The sequence below is a fragment of the Saccopteryx bilineata genome, chromosome 7 (assembly GCF_036850765.1).
Source record: "Saccopteryx bilineata isolate mSacBil1 chromosome 7, mSacBil1_pri_phased_curated, whole genome shotgun sequence".
Lineage (NCBI taxonomy): Eukaryota > Metazoa > Chordata > Mammalia > Chiroptera > Emballonuridae > Saccopteryx > Saccopteryx bilineata.
This window is the reverse complement of record NC_089496.1, coordinates 24408087-24427977: the sequence shown is the minus strand read 5'-3', so window position 1 is coordinate 24427977 and position 19891 is coordinate 24408087. Positions and strand designations below refer to the sequence as shown.

Genomic DNA, 19891 nt, shown 5'->3' with positions numbered 1-19891 from the left:
TAGATAGCTTCATCTTTCAACACTGGCGTTTGACAGCTCTGCCAACCTAATGACAAAAAAGCGTGAAATCTGCCGAGAGCATGCATCCTGTGTGACAGTGGCATGGCATGGGAAAGTAGCTTAATTTGGCTTCTAATGGATCCACAGTGTTAATCATTTCTGCAGTGTGAATATATCAAAAAAGGGATTATGATCCATCTTCCTCTGTTATCTGAGACAGTCCTGTCTTACCTGCAGAATGAGACCCAGTAGGTTTACTCTGATAAGTTTTCTTTCTCAATGTCAACTGGTTTTAATAAAAGTAATCTCATTTCATTTAAATCTTATAAGACCCCAGGAAAGGGTGAGTATCATCTCCACTATTAACTGAGTAAACTGAGGCACACTAAAGGCTCATGTCCTCTGTACTATGGGTAGTTAGAGATGGGATTCAAACCCAGAGCTGTCTCAGCACTACTTCTATTAGAGTTTGTTTTGTTGGGGAAAAAGTGAACCAGTGTTCCCACCCTTCAGTGAGGAAATCCTATGGGTTCGTGGTCCCTTTCCCGTCACAGGAGTTTCTTCCCTTAGAAGTTTTTTGGTTAAGCAAGTCTCTTCTGTAAAATCAAGCAGGAGAATCTTATTCCTGCACATTTGCTTTTTAAAGTTAATCTCAGAATAACTCATAGCATAAATAAGAGCTAAATAGATCCTCAGTTCATTGAGTGATGTGAACATTGCTCATTGTCATTTGTGTCATTTGAGTATTTTATTTCTATAACATCTAAAATTTCATTTTTTTTAATCTATCTGTTTATTTCCTCACATAGAGTCATGAGGCAGAATTAAGAGTATTGTTCTTGCTACATCTTAAGGAGGCTGGGAGCATACTTGTCATTTTCTGAGAGAAATGTCTCTGAACTTTGTATCTGGGTCTGAAGGGACAATGCAGGCAGATTATTAGTTTTTACTGGAACCTGAGCACTTTGCACCTCAAAGGCCAAACAACCAAGTCATGTTTTCTATAGCCTTCTATATATGTAAAGTCAAATCAGTCCCAAGATCTGAAAGCAAAGTGAATTTCTTCTAATTCTTGTTGGTTCAGGACACACTTGAGCCACCAAATTATGTCAGAACCATACCTCATCACAGGAAGATCAACTCTGAAATGACGCTCAGGACTGAGGGATGAGGGACCCGTGAGCCCAGAGTGGAAGCAGGCTCAGGCCGCCCGAGCCAGAGGGCTGCTGCCTGGGCGGGCATAGAAACGTGAGGGAGTCTTCAAGAGATCCACGGCAGACAAAGCTAGGTTGGAATTATCCATTTGGTAGCCTAGGGAAGAAATTAGATAGGGAGTGAAAGGGTCTGATGGATTTGAGGGGCAATGAGAGAGAATAATGCCAAAATATGGCCAGGAGATGAGGTATTGCTCACTCTGGTCAATCACCTACTTCACATTACGTACATGGCAAAACCAGCAAACAGAATCTCAACCCACACCCTACAATGCAAAAAAATAGAGGATTTCTTTATTCATTTTAAATTTTATTACTTTAAATGGACCACTTTCCCATATGGCTTTGAAGAACTTTTCCCTAAAATGGCTATAGGTATCAACCGAATTTCCAGTTCCTATCCGGTCACTCTGGGCGGCACTGCCACTGCGGAAAGTAGTAGCTCACCAAAGGTGGCTCGCGGCACGGCTCATGTGGCGAGACTTCATCTCAGCATTGGCGGCTAGTTCCCTTGCTTTGCAAAGGCTATCACGACTTTAGTGCACAACTTCTTATAGATTTGTTTGCATTCTCAAAAAGTGCCATCTGAGACGCAAGTAGTTTTGTGCACTCCTTTGGGACATGTTGGTTCACTGCCAGGACTAGCTATGGAGCAACAGCCAATTTGGTATTTGCTGTGCTTCCCTGGGTTGCTCCAAATACTGTGGCATTGCTCTCGCTGCATTATAGGGTCTCAAGTCCCAGCCTTTCTACCTCCTTACAGTTTATTTTGTAAATTTGGGCAAGTTACTTAACCTCATTGTGCCTCACATTTCTAATGTGTGAAGTGAAGATAATAATAGCAGCTTCTTCATAGAGTTGTTTGTGAGGGTTAAATAAAGATACACCTAAAACAAGGTCTGGCACATAACAATTGTTAACTATTATTATTCACATTATAGCTGTTGTCATTGTCATTAGCCTTAAGCCTTTGTCCTTTTCTAACTGTGACACCCAGTTTCAAGTCTGTGTTAAACAGCATAGGAGATGTGGGAACTCAGAGAGTTTATAAAATACTGCTTCAGTCCAAAAGGGACTAAGTGTAATAGAAGAATGCAGAGAATACTCAGAGGTTTATCAATCACAAATAAGCAAAGGGTTGTGGTCTGAGAATCGAAGACTAAATCAGTCATGGTTTGAAACTCCCCAGGGAAAAGTGATATAATATGCTCATTACACATACAGAGAGAGGCCCTGGAGCGGAGCCAGCTGTTAATTTTTATTCCCTTGCCCCAACGCTAACAGACTTTCTTTCCCATCATGTGTGTATCCTGCTTTCCTGTTTACTGTAGTTTTGTTAGCTGAACATTTCCAGATTGCCTCCTCTGCCAATTTTTGGATCATCTTTCAATGTGCTTATCTCAGATGGGACCTTTTTCTCCTGTGCTTTCCTGCCCTCTCCCCAAGCACACCGAATCATGACCACAGTCCCACAGATTCAAGCTCATTTTCTCTAAGGCTGTATCAAAAATCAGCTCTGGATTGAGTGACAGACTCACATTTAATTGAAAATGTTGTACCTTTCGAGTCCGCCAGAGAAGCCTCAGTCCCTCCCTACAGTTAGTCAATGTGGACTTTCTGACTGGAGGATTTCTCTCCTTCATTCAGCTAGCTTTAAAAAATGTACAACTGGACAGTTTTCCAGTTAATATCAGAACCTTTTTGTCTCTAGTTTATCAACTGCACTAACATCTTGTTGTAAAGTTCTAGAATTTCTCTTCGTGAGGTGTTAGTATACCTGTGACTCAAAGTCAGGGTGTTTCCCATTGCATTGTGACTGCCAGAACTGGAAGCTCAGTTTAGCTCTTTGGTGGTGAGGATTATCAGCACTGGATCCAGGGACAGCAGGCAACAACACAGGATCATCAGTTGGATTCAGCATAGCTCCTGGACCATATATGACAAAAAGAGGCTATCAAAGTCACATGACAAATCCTTGTCTGCTCTAAAAAATTATGGGTCTCAGGCTCACTGCAAAAATATAAGCTCGGGCCCTGGCCACTTGGCTCAGTGGTAGAGTGTCAGCCTGGCGTGCAGGAGTCCCGGGTTCGATTCCTGGCCAGGGCACACAGGAGAAGTGCCCATCTGCTTCTCCACCCCTCCCCCTCTCCTTCCTCTCTGTCTCTCTCTTCCCCTCCTGCAGCCAAGGCTCCATTGGAGCAAAGTTGGCCCGGGCGCTGAGGATGGCTCCATGGCCTCTGCCTCAGGCGCTAGAATGGCTCTGGTTGCAACAGAGTGATGCCCCAGATGGGCAGAGCATCGCCCCCTGGTGGGCATGCCGGGTGGATCCCGGTCGGGTGCATGCGAGAGTCTGTCTGACTGCCTCCCTATGTATGTGTATGTATATGTATGTGTGTGTATATATATATATATGGGTTTGTCTAGTCTATATAAGTCATCAGAATGTACAGGGAAAGAACATTTTAGGGACTAGGCTTCCATTGCCTTAGATGGCTGTTTCTATGCACCACTAATGACCTGTGCACTATCACTCTGATCTTTGGATACAGAGGGTGGCACGTGTTAACAGATGCTTGGGAAAGCTGAATGCAGGCTGAATGCCGACACTGGCTCATTTTCACATCTACTCTCTGTTCACTGTTCACTGTCAGATCCTTGCCCATGTCTTCCACTGAGTACCTCCCTTTCTTTCTGACAGCTGAGCTGCAAGATTCTGCATTTTTTCAACCACTACATGATGGCGTGCAATTACTTCTGGATGCTCTGTGAAGGGATCTACCTTCACTCACTCATTGTGGTGGCCGTGTTCACTGACAAGCATCACATGAAGTGGTACTATCTCCTGGGCTGGGGTACGTGTTTGCTCCAGCAGGGTTGTAAGCCACCCTTACCTCTGCCTGGATATTTACACCTCCTTCTAGTTTTGGTCTCAGAGAACAATCAGGGGCCCAGATCCTTTGATGAGATACAGGTGCTGGGAGGACATCTGTCTCCAATAGGCCTAGTGAAAGTAATATACCTACCACACTGGATAATTTGTGAGAGGCTTTGAATTATCTGGGTGCTCTTAACCAAACTCTCTGAGAGCACATGATGCTCTTCCAACAAAGAACATTTCCCCTGGTTTGACCAAAGAAAATTTGTGCGAAAACATTAGGGAAATATCTTGACGGAGATGTTAAATTTGCCACTATTTTCTAAAGCAAACTACTGTTTTCCATACTAATGTACTATATTTTTTGCTTCATAAGACATACTTTTTCCCCAAAAAAGTGGAGAAGAAAATGCCCATGCATCTTATGGAGTGAAAAAATATGGTATTTTATTAAACATTTTAACACACCATTTGGTTCAGATTTTTTTTTTCTTATTTTCCTCCTTAAAACCCTAGGTCTGTCTTATGGTCAGGTGCATCTTATGGAGAGAAAAATATAGTAGTTAAGTCTATTGACAAAGAACCAGGCGTAATTTGTACACTCTCACGTTTTTTAGGGTTCCCACTGGTGCCAACTACTATCCACGCTATTACCCGGACAATGTACTTCAACGACAAGTAAGTCTTGTGGTGGGTTTGGTTACCACTTGTAAATACCATGCGTTTGTACTGACATATGCCCCTCCTTTCAGCTGCTGGCTGAGTGTGGAGACCCACCTGCTGTACATCATCCACGGCCCCGTCATGGCAGCACTGGTGGTGAGCATTGCTTCCTAAACCCATTATTAGCAATGTAGTCTCTGAGAAATGCTTTGAAAACAGTTCTATATCACATATATAACTTTCAAATGAAGCTAATTTAATGATAACCTATAGTAAGAACAATCTGATCTGAGAGTCTCTAAGTGAAAAAAAAATATTTTAATGGAATAAAATTTGGGGGGGAGGGTGCATAAGTTCATTTCTAGACACCCTACAACAGGGGTCCCCAAACTTTTTACACAGGGGGCCAGTTCACTGTCCCTCAGATCGTTGGAGGGCCAGACTATAAAAAAAACTATGAACAAATCCCTATGCATACTGCACATATCTTATTTTAAAGTAAAAACACAAAACGGGAACAAATACAATATTTAAAATAAAGAACAAGTAAATTTAAATCAACAAACTGGCCAGTATTTCAATGGGAACTATGCTCCTCTCACTGACCACCAATAAAAGCGGTGCCCCTTCTGGAAGTGTGGCAGGGGCCGGATAAATGGCCTCAGGGGGCCACATGCGGCCCACGGGCCGTAGTTTGGGGACCCCTGCCCTACAACAACAATATAGTGGTTTGTTTGTTTTTATAAAAACACTGTAACTAAATTCTCCCAGTTAAAGGTAAAGAGCAAGGGTTGAGGAATGATACAGGCGTTGCTGATAAGAAAGGGAGAGACCACCACGTCCCCCTGCACTTTTCCCCCTGGCTCAGCTGAGCAAAACTAGGATGAGCCATTATCCTAACTACCAATAACGATGCACTTAAAGGATTTCATGCACTTCGCATAGGTGGCCATGCTGTTTCTAACAGCAGCCCTCCAAATAGATACATCATCAGGATATTTTACTCATTCGGAAAACTAGACCCAGAGACTTAAGTAAGTTCACCCAAAACCACACGACTAGTAAGAACTTGGCTTCGGGGAGACTATGACTCCCTGACTCACTACCCAAGCTCTTTCTTTATGCCCATACAGGGTAGTCAAACTTTTTACAAAAACTGCCCACTTTTGCAGTGCTGGTCAACCTGGTTCCTCCCGCTCATTAGTGGGCGGTCCAGTTTTCATGATGGACCAATCACGGCTCCATATGGTTGCTCTGCTACTGCCCACCATGAAAGCTGAAACGCCCACTAGTGGGTGGTAGGGACTAGGATGACCAGCACTGCAAAAGTGGGTGGTTTTTATAAAAAGTTTGACTACCCCTTCAAAAACCATTAAATTTAATATTTAGATATTATTTTTCTCATTAACCACAATGTTTGGTTCAAATAAGAGTGGGAGAGATAAAAAGAGTCTGAGGCACAGACCATGCTCTGCTCCTGCATTGAAGAAGCATCCATTTGTAATGAAATAAATTGGATTATCATCCAAACTGTCTTTTAACTTTCCTGGCTTTTTCAATGCAAATTCTATTTTTTTTTTTGCCCATTTTCAGGGTAGTGACATACATACTAGCTCAACTGTCTTCATAAGGACCCACTGACACGGCTCTTGAATACTTAAATGTCCCATAAGAATTTATTATTAAAGGTCTTTTTTCCTTGAAATTTTTGAACAGTAATATTTATTTATTTTTCAGGTAGTGGAAACCATTTTAATTATTTTAAAATATATTATCGATTAAATTCTAAAAACACTTAGTTCAAAGCTAGCTTCGCAGCTGAAAAGAGCTGTGTGCCCCACCAAAATGGCTGACCTGAGAGAGAGCGACCACACGAGGGCTGGCAAGGTGACCAGGGGCAGGAATTCTCATACAGTGCTGAAGGGAACGTAAAATAAAGACACCTCTGTGGAAGGCAGTTTGGAAGTTTATTGTAAAATTAAACATACACTTACCATATGAGCAGGCATTTCCACACCTGGGTACTTATTCAAGAGAAATGAAAATGCATGTCAACACAAAAGCTTGTATACAAATATCCATAGTATGTTTATTCACCACAGTGAAATTGTGCAAACCATTCTAGTTTCATCAGCAGGAAAATGAATAAACAAATCAGGTGTGTAATTCATATAATGGAATACTACTCAGCAATAAAAATCAATGAAATGCTCATATAAATAACATGGATAAATCTCACAGAATATGTTTAACCGATGAAGCCATCCCCATTAATAGAAATGAGTGGAAACATGCATTATACCTTTATGAAGTTATTTTTCTTTTAAAAAATGTTATTTAACAAAGAAGACTGGGTTAGTTGTCTCCACTATATAACCTTTGCAGATAAAAATTTTAGTCTTCCTCTCACTGTTAGTTAAGTATTCCTGGCTGTGGAGAAAACCTTCATAATGAAAAGACAAGCAAGCAAGATCTAAACTTTTTCCCTTTGTAAAAGTAAAAATCAACCCGTTACAGTTGACCTGATAAATTTACATGGACAGGAAAATATTTCCTCAGTTAGGAAAATAAAAGGAAATGTTCATTCGAGTCTGTTACACTGATGCTCAGGGTCCCAGCAACGCTGGGCAACGTGAACGACCTTTCGGGCATTCTCACATCCCATGTAGGTGACATCTGCTCCCCACACTAGATAAAGAGGACCTGAGGAAAGCAGGTGTCCTTCAGCGGTACTGACCTGGACGGTCTGCGCATTCATAACATCCTGTCTTGGCAGATCAACTTCTTCTTTCTGCTCAACATCGTCCGTGTGCTCGTGAAGAAGATGAGGGAGGCCCAGCAGGCTGACTTCCACATGTACCTGAAGGCGGTGAGGGCCACTCTGTTCCTGGTGCCCCTGCTGGGAGTCCAGTTTGTCGTCTTTCCCTGGAGACCATCCAACCAGACGCTTGGCAAAATCTACGACTACGTGATGCACACTCTGATTCACTTCCAGGTAAGAAGCCAAGGGTGTGTTTATTCCACGGCTCGCTCAGGTAGGGGAGACATGGGGATCAATTTCCTGGGGCTCATCACACTGAATGTGAGAGGTAGTCATTTCTTATCGAGCCTTGACTTACTGTCGCAATAGTAACATGCTTCTCTTTGGGCTGTTTATATTGATGGCTAATCAATGTCATGCTCACAAAAGTAACTTCAACTCTCTCCTTCCTCCTCTTTATAGGGATTCTTCGTCGCGGTGATCTACTGCTTCTACAACAGCAACGTAAGCATGCCTTTCCCATAATACCACTACTCGTTTACACAGAACCAGCCCCTGACAGTTTCCAAAGGGCTTCTTTTCTTTTGTCCCGACTCCTGCACACTTCCTTACTGGGTTACGTGGCAAGCAGGGTTGTGTGTTTCCACCACTGCATGCTAAAGCTTTCCTGTGCTTGTGTGGTGGAGTCACTAATATCAGACAGGCAGCTCAGTTGTGATTTCCTTGGACAGCACCCTGAGCAGCAGTGGTGAATGGAAAGGAAAGCCATGTCCCATGACCCAGTTCTTCATGAGGGCAGAGCCAATACCCAGCCTGCTTGTGCTGGTTCACTGCCTCCTCTGCAGTCGCTTGCTGCCAGGGTCATGTCACTTAGTGAACGTTTTGAAAATCACCCTGAAGTGAAGACTCTAAAAAGATTCTCCGATAATTTATTATCTGAATATTTAGATCAGTAAAATCTAGAGATGCTGATGGCCAGTGTTTTGGGAGGGGCCTTTAGTGAGAGTTCCCTTTCTGCCCATGAAATCTTGACTGAGTACCTAGTTTGTAAAACATAAAAGTGGAACTGCATAAATTTGGGAACATGGTTCAAAACCTCCCTCCTCTTTCAGGTGAAAAATCTAAACTCCAGAAAGATCACATGAGTTGCCCAATATCATAATCATAGTTGAATCACCAGGACTAGAACCCAGGTTTCCTGATTCTTAATTGAATGGACTAAATCTTCCACTGCACTGTATAACATCTATGACTCCTCCTTAAAGCTTTGTTAATAAACTTGCTGTAGTTAGAGACCACATAATGCAAAAGTATTTTTCATAGCATCAAATTAATTCCTATAAAAAATAATTCTACACCAAGGCAAATCTCATTTGATTAAGAGATCAACCTATTTTTTCTTGTTAGTAATTAGAAAGCTCATTTAATAATCAATTGATATTCGATTGATTTGCTATTCATTATTTCTTCAGTTGAACACTATTTAGTAAGGACTGATAATATGATATTTTGCTGCTCTGTGACCTATTACCTCCAATCCCAATATCGCAAGATTATTGTTACTCCTATCTTCCCTTTTAGTTGGTGTATTTTATTCCTTCCTTCATCCATTCATTCATCAGTTCACTCTTTTATTCAACAAAAATATATTATGCACTTACTATTGCTAGGGGCTAGACTGAAGCCTGGGATAGGAGTAAAAAGACACCCTCTGTGGCCAGCCAAGAAAGAGTCTGTTTCCTTTTTTTTTAACAGTAAAAACTAATAAATAAGGAAGACTTAGGTCATTTCATATTTATATCACTTTCTGTGAATGTATCTCCTTGCCTTTGAGTTGTTTCAAGTGGCATACAAAATAAATATTTTTCATCTAAAATAATATTAATATGGGACTAATATAAAAATCAGATCCGGAGGGGCATTCCTTGAAAACATGAGAAGATTGCATGCATTTGTAATAATACATCAATATTCACTGTGTCTTAACTCTGATGCTGTTTTTGAAGTGTCAGGCATAGAAAGCAAACCCAGAGGTACTCCTAGCAATTGGATATGTCTAGTTCATTGCAGTATGTTATCTCTGCTTTTTGAAGTAAAGAAACCAGCCCCATTTTAATTAAGATTCCATTCTGCTGACAGAATGTACAAGTCTGACATTTCTAATAATATATAAGTTGTGTACTGTGTCAAATGTAATATCATAGCCCCATGGATTTAAGTATCTGGGTCTTCTGTGAACATATCATCTTATAATATTAAACACGGCAGGGCAGTCATCCGTGCTAGACGTTATTTCTAGCTGCATGTGAGACTGGGCTGTGACTGGGCTTTGCCTGCTTGGATACTAAGTGTTAGCATGGAAGACTTGGGCTGATGAATACAAAATGATGATGCACTATAGAATTGTACACCTGAAACCTGTATAATTTTATTTACCAATGTCACCTCAATAGATCCAATTTTAAAAAAGTGTTAGCAAAGACCCCGGGAGCTAATTGTCCATTGTACAAGGAAGGTGGAGGTTTTAATTACTTCTTAGCAGTTATAAGTGATTGCTATTATGGAAGTGGGTTAGATAGTCAGTGGATCAATTAGAAGTGGGGAAGGGATTTGGAGAATTACACTCACAGAGATCAGGAGATGACCATGAGAGCATGCTTACGTATCAAACAGTTCCTACAAGTCTTTTAAGTATGTGGACATGGACCATCCAAACACTTCACTAAATTATAAGTACCAAAGAGACCTCAAAAAGATGGTTATGACTATACAGATACCCATTTTTTCCCAAACAGTAGCTTAAAACTTGACAGAGTACTAACAGCACAGTAGATTGTTGCCTTCGTTCATGCTTCTTGCTATTGCCCATGCATGCTGGATAAAATCGTTTGCAGATGTAAGTAGCACAACCAGAAGAATCTCAACATATTGGTCACAAATTAGGGTGTGTGAAAACTAAAATTTTGGTGATTTGCTGTAGCTTACCTCATGCCACTTTGAAATTCCCATTGTACTAGCCTAGAATACAGACATACCTCATTTTATTATGCTTTACTTTACTGCATGACACAGATATGTATTTTTTACAAATTAAAAGCAAGACCCGTTCCCTGCAACCAGCAAAAAGATTACAATTCACTTTATTGCGATACTTTATCGCAGAGGTCTGGAACCAAAGCCACAATATTCCAAGGTATGCTTGTAGTTTACAACAGTCTCTATCTACAAAATACTTAGTCCAAGAGCTTTGTTCAAGGGTGTAGCTGGTTACCATTATTATGCTGACTCCCCCTGCTGAAGTTCATGGTGGCTACACTCACTTCTGTTGGTCAAGCCCGGACCCCTTCTGATTCGCAGTTCTCTCTTCCAAGCCACCTGAGGAGCCCAGGAATTCTGGGTCCTGTCTTTACACCGTGAAGCTGTCTCCGCTATATGTCATGGCCACGCCACCGCGTGGGTACCATGTTGGACGTGGCACCAGACCAAAATGGGACTTCTTTGCTGGGCTATCAATTTACAGGACTCTGCTCTCAGAATCAAAAAGCCAGACGTGCTATATTGGGGTATTTCTATCATCTGCCTTCTTTCTTCTCCCCATCTTCCCAGGCATTCCCACCATGAAGGGGAAATGCGAGGTTTCTGTCTGTCTGTCTGTCTCTCTCCTTTCTCTCCGATTGGAGGGGCCTCTGCACTCACCACCTCCCCTTCCTGTCTGTGAGGGATTCCCCCTATGTCATGTCCTACAGGTTCTCTATATTATGATCTATTATAGTAAAGCTTTAGTAAAATTCTATTTTTAGACCAGTAAGATTTTCACTACATATACAAAGAGAAGATTTTCTGTCTAGAAAGTCTTTTTTTCACTCAATAAAACCTGGTTTTTAAAACTAACGTCTTTTTAGAGTAGACTCAGAAAGGTCAGTTTTGGAAATGAAAGCTAAGCCATGATTTCAGTATTCTCAAATGTACTTGCGTATCAGAATCACCTGGAAAGTTCGTTAAAAGACAGACTGCGGGACGCCCCCCAGCGGTTCCCTATTCAGTAGAACAGGGATGGGGGCCTGAGAATTTGCGTCTCTGACAAGTCCTCAGGTGATGCTGACGATGCTGACGTGAAGACTGCACTTTGAGAATCAGTACTTCAGGCGGAATCTAAGCTGTCCTTCATGCAGTGAATGACCCTGACTTAACGAATAGGGGAGACACAGGGAAATATCAATATTTAAGAAACACTATGATTAAATATTTTGAAAAATATTAACCTTACTTACAGATGATATTTATTTATTGTTGTCTTTTAAATAAGACACCCTTCCCAAACATAGGAAAGGAGGTAGTGAAAGGAAATTAGAAAGCCCTGATCTTGTAGTCATCAAGGACCCAATTACCTCAAACTACAGGCCATATAAATTCTGCACAGTAAAGACCAGCAGAGCCATTGTTGATTCATCCTGTAGAACACTGGGAAAAATATCAGTAACAGCCCTGGCTGGTTGGCTCAGTGGTAGAGTGTCAGCCTGGCGTGCAGGAGTCCCGGGTTCGATTCCCTGCCAGGGCACACAGGAGAAGCGCCCATCTGCTTCTCCACCCCTCCCCCTCTCCTTCCTCTCTGTCTCTCTCTTCCCCTCCCGCAGCCGAGGCTCCATTGGAGCAAAGATGGCCCGGGTGCTGGGGATGGCTCCTTGGCCTCTGCCCCAGGCGCTAGAGTGGCTCTGGTCGCAACAGAGCGTCGCCCCCTGGTGGGCGTGCCGGGTGGATCCCGGTCGGGCGCATGCGGGAGTCTGTCTGACTGTCTCTCCCCGTTTCCAGCTTCAGGAAAAAAATAAATCAGTAACAACTTTCTGTATAATATTCAGAAGTATCCCTTAGAATTTAATAAATAGTATATAATAGGTACCATAGGTGCTTATGGAGAACTTAACAGGACAAAAATATGCAATTTTTTTTTTTTGCATTTTCTTTTCTGAAGCTGGAAACGGGGAGAGACAGTCAGACAGACTCCCGCATGCGCCCTACCGGGATCCACCTGGCACGCCCACCAGGGGGCGATGCTCTGCCCATCCTGGGCGTCGCCATGTTGCAACCATCCTGGGCGTCGCCATATTGCGACCAGAGCCACTCTAGCGGCTGGGGCAGAGGCCACAGAGCCATCCCCAGCGCCCGGGCCATCTTTGCTCCAATGGAGCCTTGGCTGCGGGAGGGGAAGAGAGAGACAGAGAGGAAGGCGCGGCGGAGGGGTGGAGAAGCAAATGGGCGCCTCTCCGATGTGCCCTGGCCGGGAATCGAACCCGGGTCCTACGCACGCTAGGCTGACACTCTACCGCTGAGCCAACCGGCCAGGGCCCCTAATTTTCTTTTTTACAAATGTATATAAACTGAGGCCCAAATATACCAACCTTACACAGTGTGCTAATAATAGAGCCGGGTGTAATAATTCTGTCTCTAGACCATCAGACCAGGGCTCTGCTTTGTAAAATGAGCATTAAATAAATTGAAATAATCAGAGGAAACTCTAAAGTGACCTGTATTAATTGCTTTTATAATGAGTGATGAACTTATATAGTAATTCAAAACTTCGTATGTTATATTAACTATCCCCTTGGCAGCTCCTACCATTTCTGGTGCTTCGGGAGCAACAGAAATCTGGTTTGGTTTGTTTGTCTTTTTAAACGGATTTTATGTGTCCTTATTCTTGGATCAAAGCCGCATGAGGCCCAACCTGTGGAAGTGCAGGAAATAATTTCCCTTCTTAAAGTGTGATTATTGAAAACACGCTTCTATGGGCCTCATCTTGTGTGGTTTTCATATTTGGAGCTTCCTGACTTTAGCATCTTCTTCTCCTCTTGTGTTTTATATACAGTTTATCGTATTTATAAAGCTAGTTGGTAAATTTGTTAACATATCAGAAGTCTTTCAATAGAAAGAGATCGAAATTTTATTCTGAAAAGGTTGTCACTCTGTAACCAGAGTTTTCTCTGGCACAGCCGACCTCTAGCCTTGTTGGATACAGGACATCAACAGAATGAGACCGCTGTCAAAACATCCAGAACTGGCCTATGGTTTACAGAGATATTTTATGACCAATGATTAAATATTGTGTGGAGAGTTAGATAAAAGTGTCTGCTGTATCGAAGGTGGTAGCAGATAAAGTGTTTTCCAGTTCCTTCTCCCTAAGGTGATATGTCTGCCATATATTGAGTGCGAAACCAAATCCCATTTCGTTCGTTGACTTAAGAGCTGAAGAAGAACCCTCTGCACAGTAGCAGGGAACCTTGCCCACGGTGGCTTCCGCAACTAACTCAAGGCTCCAATTTGCAAACCCTTCTCTGCATGGCCAGCACATAGACCACACGGCCCCTTAGATGAGAATTACATTCCACCGACCACCTTTAAACTAATCAACATCAAGAATTGTGTTCATAAACCTGACTCGGGTCGTTTCTGACAATCATATGAAAACAAGACTCCCTTTTCTCTTCCAGGTCCAGGAAACCCTGAAGCGCCAGTGGAAACTAATGAAGCTCCAGTGGGAGCAGCGCTACGGGCGCCGCCACAACGCCCGGCACATCGAGTTCAACGCCGCCGTGGCCGCCGCCGCGGCCGCCTTCGACGCGGAGGAGAGCGGCCTCCCTCTCTACATCTGCCACAACGAGCCCCGGAACCAGCCGGCCTCCATCCGCCTGGGCGAGGAGCGCTTCGAGGCCATCCCTATGGAAATCTTTGAGCGGGAGTCATGCGCTTAAATGTGACGCCAATTCAGCATCGTGATCTCTGAGCCTTCTTCATGCCCTGGGAGAAAAAGCAACCATGCATTTAAAGTGATTCCCATCCCCTGTCCCCAGGTGCCAAACATATCATTCGTGAAGAATTATTCAGTGATTTTTGTCCATCGTGAATCTGAAGAATGTTCTTCTTGGTACTATTGCTATGGGAGACAGTCAGGAATGGAGTCTCCCACTGCAACACTTGTAAATTCCATCTTTCATCCAGTGCTGAAATGCAGGTGTAAAGCGAGCAAAGTATCCAAGGAAAACCAGTAAATTGACCTAGTTCAGATACAGGGTGCTCCTTGTTCATCTTGAGCCATTTATACCTTTCAAAATTAAAATTGCTATTGAGAACTTTCTTTTCATTCTAAACTTTGAATCAGACTATTTCTGTATTTGGCTATGAATCTGATTTTTAATTTTTTTATTTCAATCAATTCTGGTGTTACTCAGATGGTTTACCATCCACACAATGTAAACCACACAGATTACAATGTGACCTTTGTAAGACGAAGTGGCTTTCTAACACAGGTATGACTAAGAATGTGGAGAAAGACCTGCGCTTGGCAGGAAGACATCATGCTTTATGTGAAACAAGAAATTGAGTCCATTTTCTTGAACCGGTTTGTTCATTGGTTTACTAACCTTGTATGCAATGTGGTCTTGGATTATTCTGTCCACTGGGCAGCCCTAACTTTTGTAAGGAATTGACCGTCAGGTTGACTGTGCTTTGGTCACTGACATTTATAAATTGGGAGGTCACAAAGTATCCTTTGCTAAAATTTTCACAAAACTGCCAAAAATATAATTCTTATGGAAGAGAATATTCTCTTTAAAGAGAGTTTTCTACTTTCCTAAGCACCAGGATTTATAACGCCAACCACTACAAAGTTTATAAAGCCGATTACCTCTTGCCCTTGGGTGCTATCTAGCAGTAAAAGACAAATTTCAGACTGGTAATTAAAGGACTCCACACAAGTCCATTAACTGCCTTCCACCCTGCTTCAAAGCTTAACAAGATCTTAATGTTTTCCTGGAAGATTCAGTAGGGCTAATTAGAAATCAGTTTGTAGTTGACCTCTTGTCTGATGCAATTAGCAAAACCAGAGGAAGAAGAAAATGAGGTAACCGCTACAAGTTTAACCATATACCAATTCATTTAAAATTAAAGTAGTTTCTCATTGAAGCCCAAAATTATAGCCCATGTCTCTCTTTACTTCCTCAGTTTAAAATCTACAAAACTCCCCAAATCAACCAGTATCATTACTGGCACCTAAAATTAATTTGTGAATTTATAACAGTAATCAGAGTTATCATTATTTAATTTGTATTCTAAATGAGGAGATACATTGAAACCCTCCAAATCTTAAATCTCATCTATGACATCTTAAGCCACTGTGATTAGAAGTGATTCAGTTGAAGAAAGATAAAAAAACTAATTTGTTCTGGTTACATATAAAGTGTACTCCCACCCCCCAAAAATATATTCTTTCAGAAAATATTTTGGATACTAAAGTAGCTTAAGTCTCCTTCACTGACTGTAACAGAGGAGTTAAAAAGAGGGTATTTTTCCAGTCACAGTGTTTATGTAGTGATTGTTCTATTTTTGTTTACAAACGTGGAAAACAGTGTATTTTGGGCAGCTCTAGTACAAATGTGATAATATATTGCTAAAATATTCTAGATGTTATTAAGCTAATATATTAGGGGCTGAAGAAAACAAAATTGCTTATTGTAGAATTGTGCATTGTGCCAAAATTGTGTGAAATTTGCATGCTATTATATGTATAAATTAATACAGTGTATGTGATAAACAAAATGGTGTATATGTGCATATTTTTCTAAAGAAATATATTCTTCATCTTGTCATTCATTCATTTTGTTTGCTGCTCATTCCATATTCTTTTTCATCTTTGTCGTGGACTGCTAACATTTCATCCGGCTAGTACTGCAGGAGTGGGGAGGAGAATCCAAAAGTCTAGGTTAGAAAACCATATGCAGAAAGATTAAGGATATTATGTTTGTCGGTTTAACCATCTCCAGTCTTCAATCTGACTATATAAACTTTGTGGCACATTTCTCATATCCTTGATAATACAAAAACTACACACAACTGTCAATGTACATCGTATACGTTTGGGAAGCACAGCAAAGGAATCTAGGGCAAGGAAGTATCATATTCTTTTATTGTTCTTGGGTGTTTTGTTTGTTTATTCATTATTCTGGGACCAAACCTAAACTGTCCAACATCATATCAGATCATTAGAATTGTTATAATTATTGATTTTTTTTTGTATTTTTCTGAAGCTGGAAATGGGGAAAGACAGTCAGACAGACTCCCGCTTGCGCCCGACCAAGATTCACCCAGCACGCCCACCAGGGGCGACGCTCTGCCCACCAGGGGGCGATGCTCTGCCCCTCCGGGGCGTCGCCCTGCCACGACCAGAGCCACTCTAGCGCCTGGGGCAGAGGCCAAAGAGCCATCCCCAGCGCCCAGGCCATCTTTGCTCCAATGGAGCCTTGGCTGCGGGAGGGGAAGAGAGAGACAGAGAGGAAGGGGGGGGGGTGGAGAAGCAAATGGGCGCTTCTCCTATGTGCCCTGGCCGGGAATCGAACCCGGGTCCCCTGGATGCCAGGCTGACGCTCTACTGCTGAGCCAACTGGCCAGGGCCTAATTATTAATTTTTAATATAGTTTGAGAGAGAGAGAGAGACTAAGGCTAGATAAAAGGCAACTAATATCATATTATTAGAATGCATAAAGGCCACTATTGGAAATACTTTCAGATCTTGGAAAGTATGAAATAAAAAAAGAACAGTATGAAATAAAAAGAAAGAAATAAAAAAAAAGGGAACAGGAGCAATCTGTAGGTTCTTCACACTGCACAATCTCATTCAAAATTTGTCTCATAAGATCTGGAGAACTTTTTCATAAAGGATACATAAAGGGAACAATTTCTCCTTTATGTTCCAGTGGGCGAGACACCCTTGTGATCTTGAAGAACAAAAGTAGTTTTCCATCATACCATACAATCTGATTCTTCAAGAGAGTAACTGAAACTCAGATGGTCAGCTGCCCATCTGCTGGGTTCCCTTCTACAAAGTGATCCTAAATGAGCCTTTGGGTACACATGGATATCGTAGGGTCCTGAGGGAGGAAACATGTTTTTAAAAAATGACATGATGGGAACACTATCATCATGGAGCTCCAACCTGTCTCATTCATTTCTTCATTTTCATTGATGTTTCATGTACCTTTCATTCAGCTATACAACAAATACTCATTAATAGTGGTTATCATGGCAAAGTTTCTTTGCACTGGTAACTGCTTCCTTTCTGTGTTATAGTAAAAATCGAAACCTGCTAAGTGAACTATTATCCTAATACCACAACCACTGATACATTGGGAGGTGTTCTTCCACCAAAGAACAAAGTGATGCATGTGGTTGGATGTGGTAGCTAAGTGTACTCTTTCCTCCTCATTAGCCTGGGAGTGGGAGCAGCTCAAGGTCTAAGAAATACCCTCAGAACAAGATCTCTGCACAAAGGCTGAGCAAGGACTCACTTTCTTGACAACGAGGTCTAAAATAGTGGTTCTTCCATTGGCTAGATTACAGTTCAACTGCTTATCCAAGGAGTTAACACTTTAGAGTTTCAAATAAGATTATTCAGGAAGAGGGGAAATCAGAAGTCACATTTAGAGAAACAACTGGGTGAACGCAGAAACAAACCTCATTTGTTATTTTGAGAGAGTAGACAGGCGTCTCACCCCTAACTTACGCTTAATTAAAATTGATTTTACATAACTAATCCATAGGTAACTTGTGTGGGGTGGGGAGGTTGGGGAAACAATAAGTGAAGTCATAAGGAAAAAAGATAATAATATGTGTATGTGAGCACAAAGGAGGGTAGAGAAGCCGCATTTGAAAAAAAAGAAGTAGCTATGTTTCTGATGGTTATTATTTCTCTGGACATAAAAGTAACCTCTGCTTAATATCTGAATAATATGAAACAGTGAAGAAGAGAAAACACAGCCATTGAAACTGGAAACCAGCTTAAGTCAAGAAAATTTTTTAATATCGTATCTTCCTCCACTTCGATTAGCAAGCATCTCTGAAAAATTGCAAAGATTTTTCCATTATCTTCAGCATTGACCAGCCAGTCTCAGGTCACTGATTATTGCTCTTTTTCTATTTAAGGAAACTCAATGTCTTCTATCTAATGCTCCCAGAAACCCTCCCACCGAGACTCAAACTGTGCTTTGCTCTTCTGCAATTGACCAACAATGCCACTGCATGTCACCGCTGTCTTCTTTACTTACGAGACTATCTTAATTTTAATTTGGAGAAATTGCCTCCAAATAAAAATCTCAGGGCATTACTAGCGAAGTGCTGAATAGAAATTCAATAAAACCAGTTGAGATGTCTTTAATGAAGGAAAAAAAAGTTGAGAATAGATCAGAAAGCCTGGCTCTGTCTAACCCTGCCAGACCGGCTGATCAGAGCCAGCTCACTGGTCTCCCCACACAGAGGCCCTCCTGCTAAGCATACGCCCAGCTGCAAGCACTCAAATCTTTGCAGAGCCCGATAAGTGGTTAGCCTCAGGACAGTAGGCCCTCCTCTGCATTGGGCAATCCCCCACCCTGCCCCTATGCACCTGTGCATTACAGCTTCTCTATGCTGTCCTCAAGGGGGGAATCGTGGGCCTTAACGTTATAGAGAACATCCCTTAAATAAAGATAATTGGAGAACAATAAATAAATAATAAGAAAAAATACCAATCCCTGAAACACTGCAGTTAATGTAGATCCAGAGACATTAGCTTACTTTTTATAAACCAAACTAGTTTTCCCCCCATTTTTGTGATGAGAAAACTAAGTGGAAGAGAGGTGGAGTAGTGTGTCCACCACAGCCTCACAGTAAGTGGCTGAGCTAGAACTGGAATCAAGGTGCCCAATGCCCCTGCTTTCCTCCCTCCCTCCTTCCCTCCCTCTTCCCCCTCCCTCCCTCCTCCCTCCCTCCCTCCCTCCTTCCTTCTTTCCTTCCTTCCTACCTTCCTTCCTTCCTTCCTTCCCAGGAAAAATGGTTTATTATCACACAGAGGGCCTCCTTGGTACCTGAGGTCATCAGGGCACTTTCAAGAAGGCCTCATGTAGGACATCAAATAGCCCACAGGCCTTTTAGGGCCCCAGGCCTGGGGACAGGAAGGATCCCCCCAAGATGCAGCTATGAGTTGTCTTAGAGACCCAAAAGTAGCCAGAAGGGCCTGATTATCCGTTTTGTTGACTGACTTCAAAGTGGTCATTCAGTCACCTGGGCAACAAAGTCTTGCTCTAGCCCCTCCATCAGGAGGTGTGCCAGCTCCTGCTCAGAGGCCTTGTAGTATAAGATTAATTTTAATAAGTTGGCCATAGTCACCAATTAACAATCGAATTTCATGTTGGGTTAACATATTAAAGCCCCACAATGTATAGGGAATGAGAGACACAACTGAGACCAAAAATAAAGAGACAGAAAAGATAGAAAATAGTTGGGAAAAGTTATGCTAAGGAAATATGAACAGAAAAGTGAGTTTATCACTAAATATCTGACCAAATAGAATTTGAGACAAAA

At 42.0% G+C, this 19891-nt stretch overlaps 1 protein-coding gene across 1 annotated transcript in view; it reads left to right on the top strand.

The window, feature by feature from the left end:
• CALCR (calcitonin receptor) overlaps positions 1-15944 on the top strand; it is an 87958-nt gene extending 72014 nt beyond the window's left edge. The window contains exons 9-14 of the mRNA XM_066239114.1: positions 3913-4066; positions 4707-4767; positions 4842-4908; positions 7529-7747; positions 7976-8017; positions 13996-15944. Coding sequence (XP_066095211.1) covers positions 3913-4066; positions 4707-4767; positions 4842-4908; positions 7529-7747; positions 7976-8017; positions 13996-14256 — 804 coding nt within the window. The 3' untranslated portion in view covers positions 14257-15944. The remainder of the gene's footprint in view (positions 1-3912; positions 4067-4706; positions 4768-4841; positions 4909-7528; positions 7748-7975; positions 8018-13995) is intronic.
• The last annotated feature ends 3947 nt before the right edge of the window (positions 15945-19891 follow it).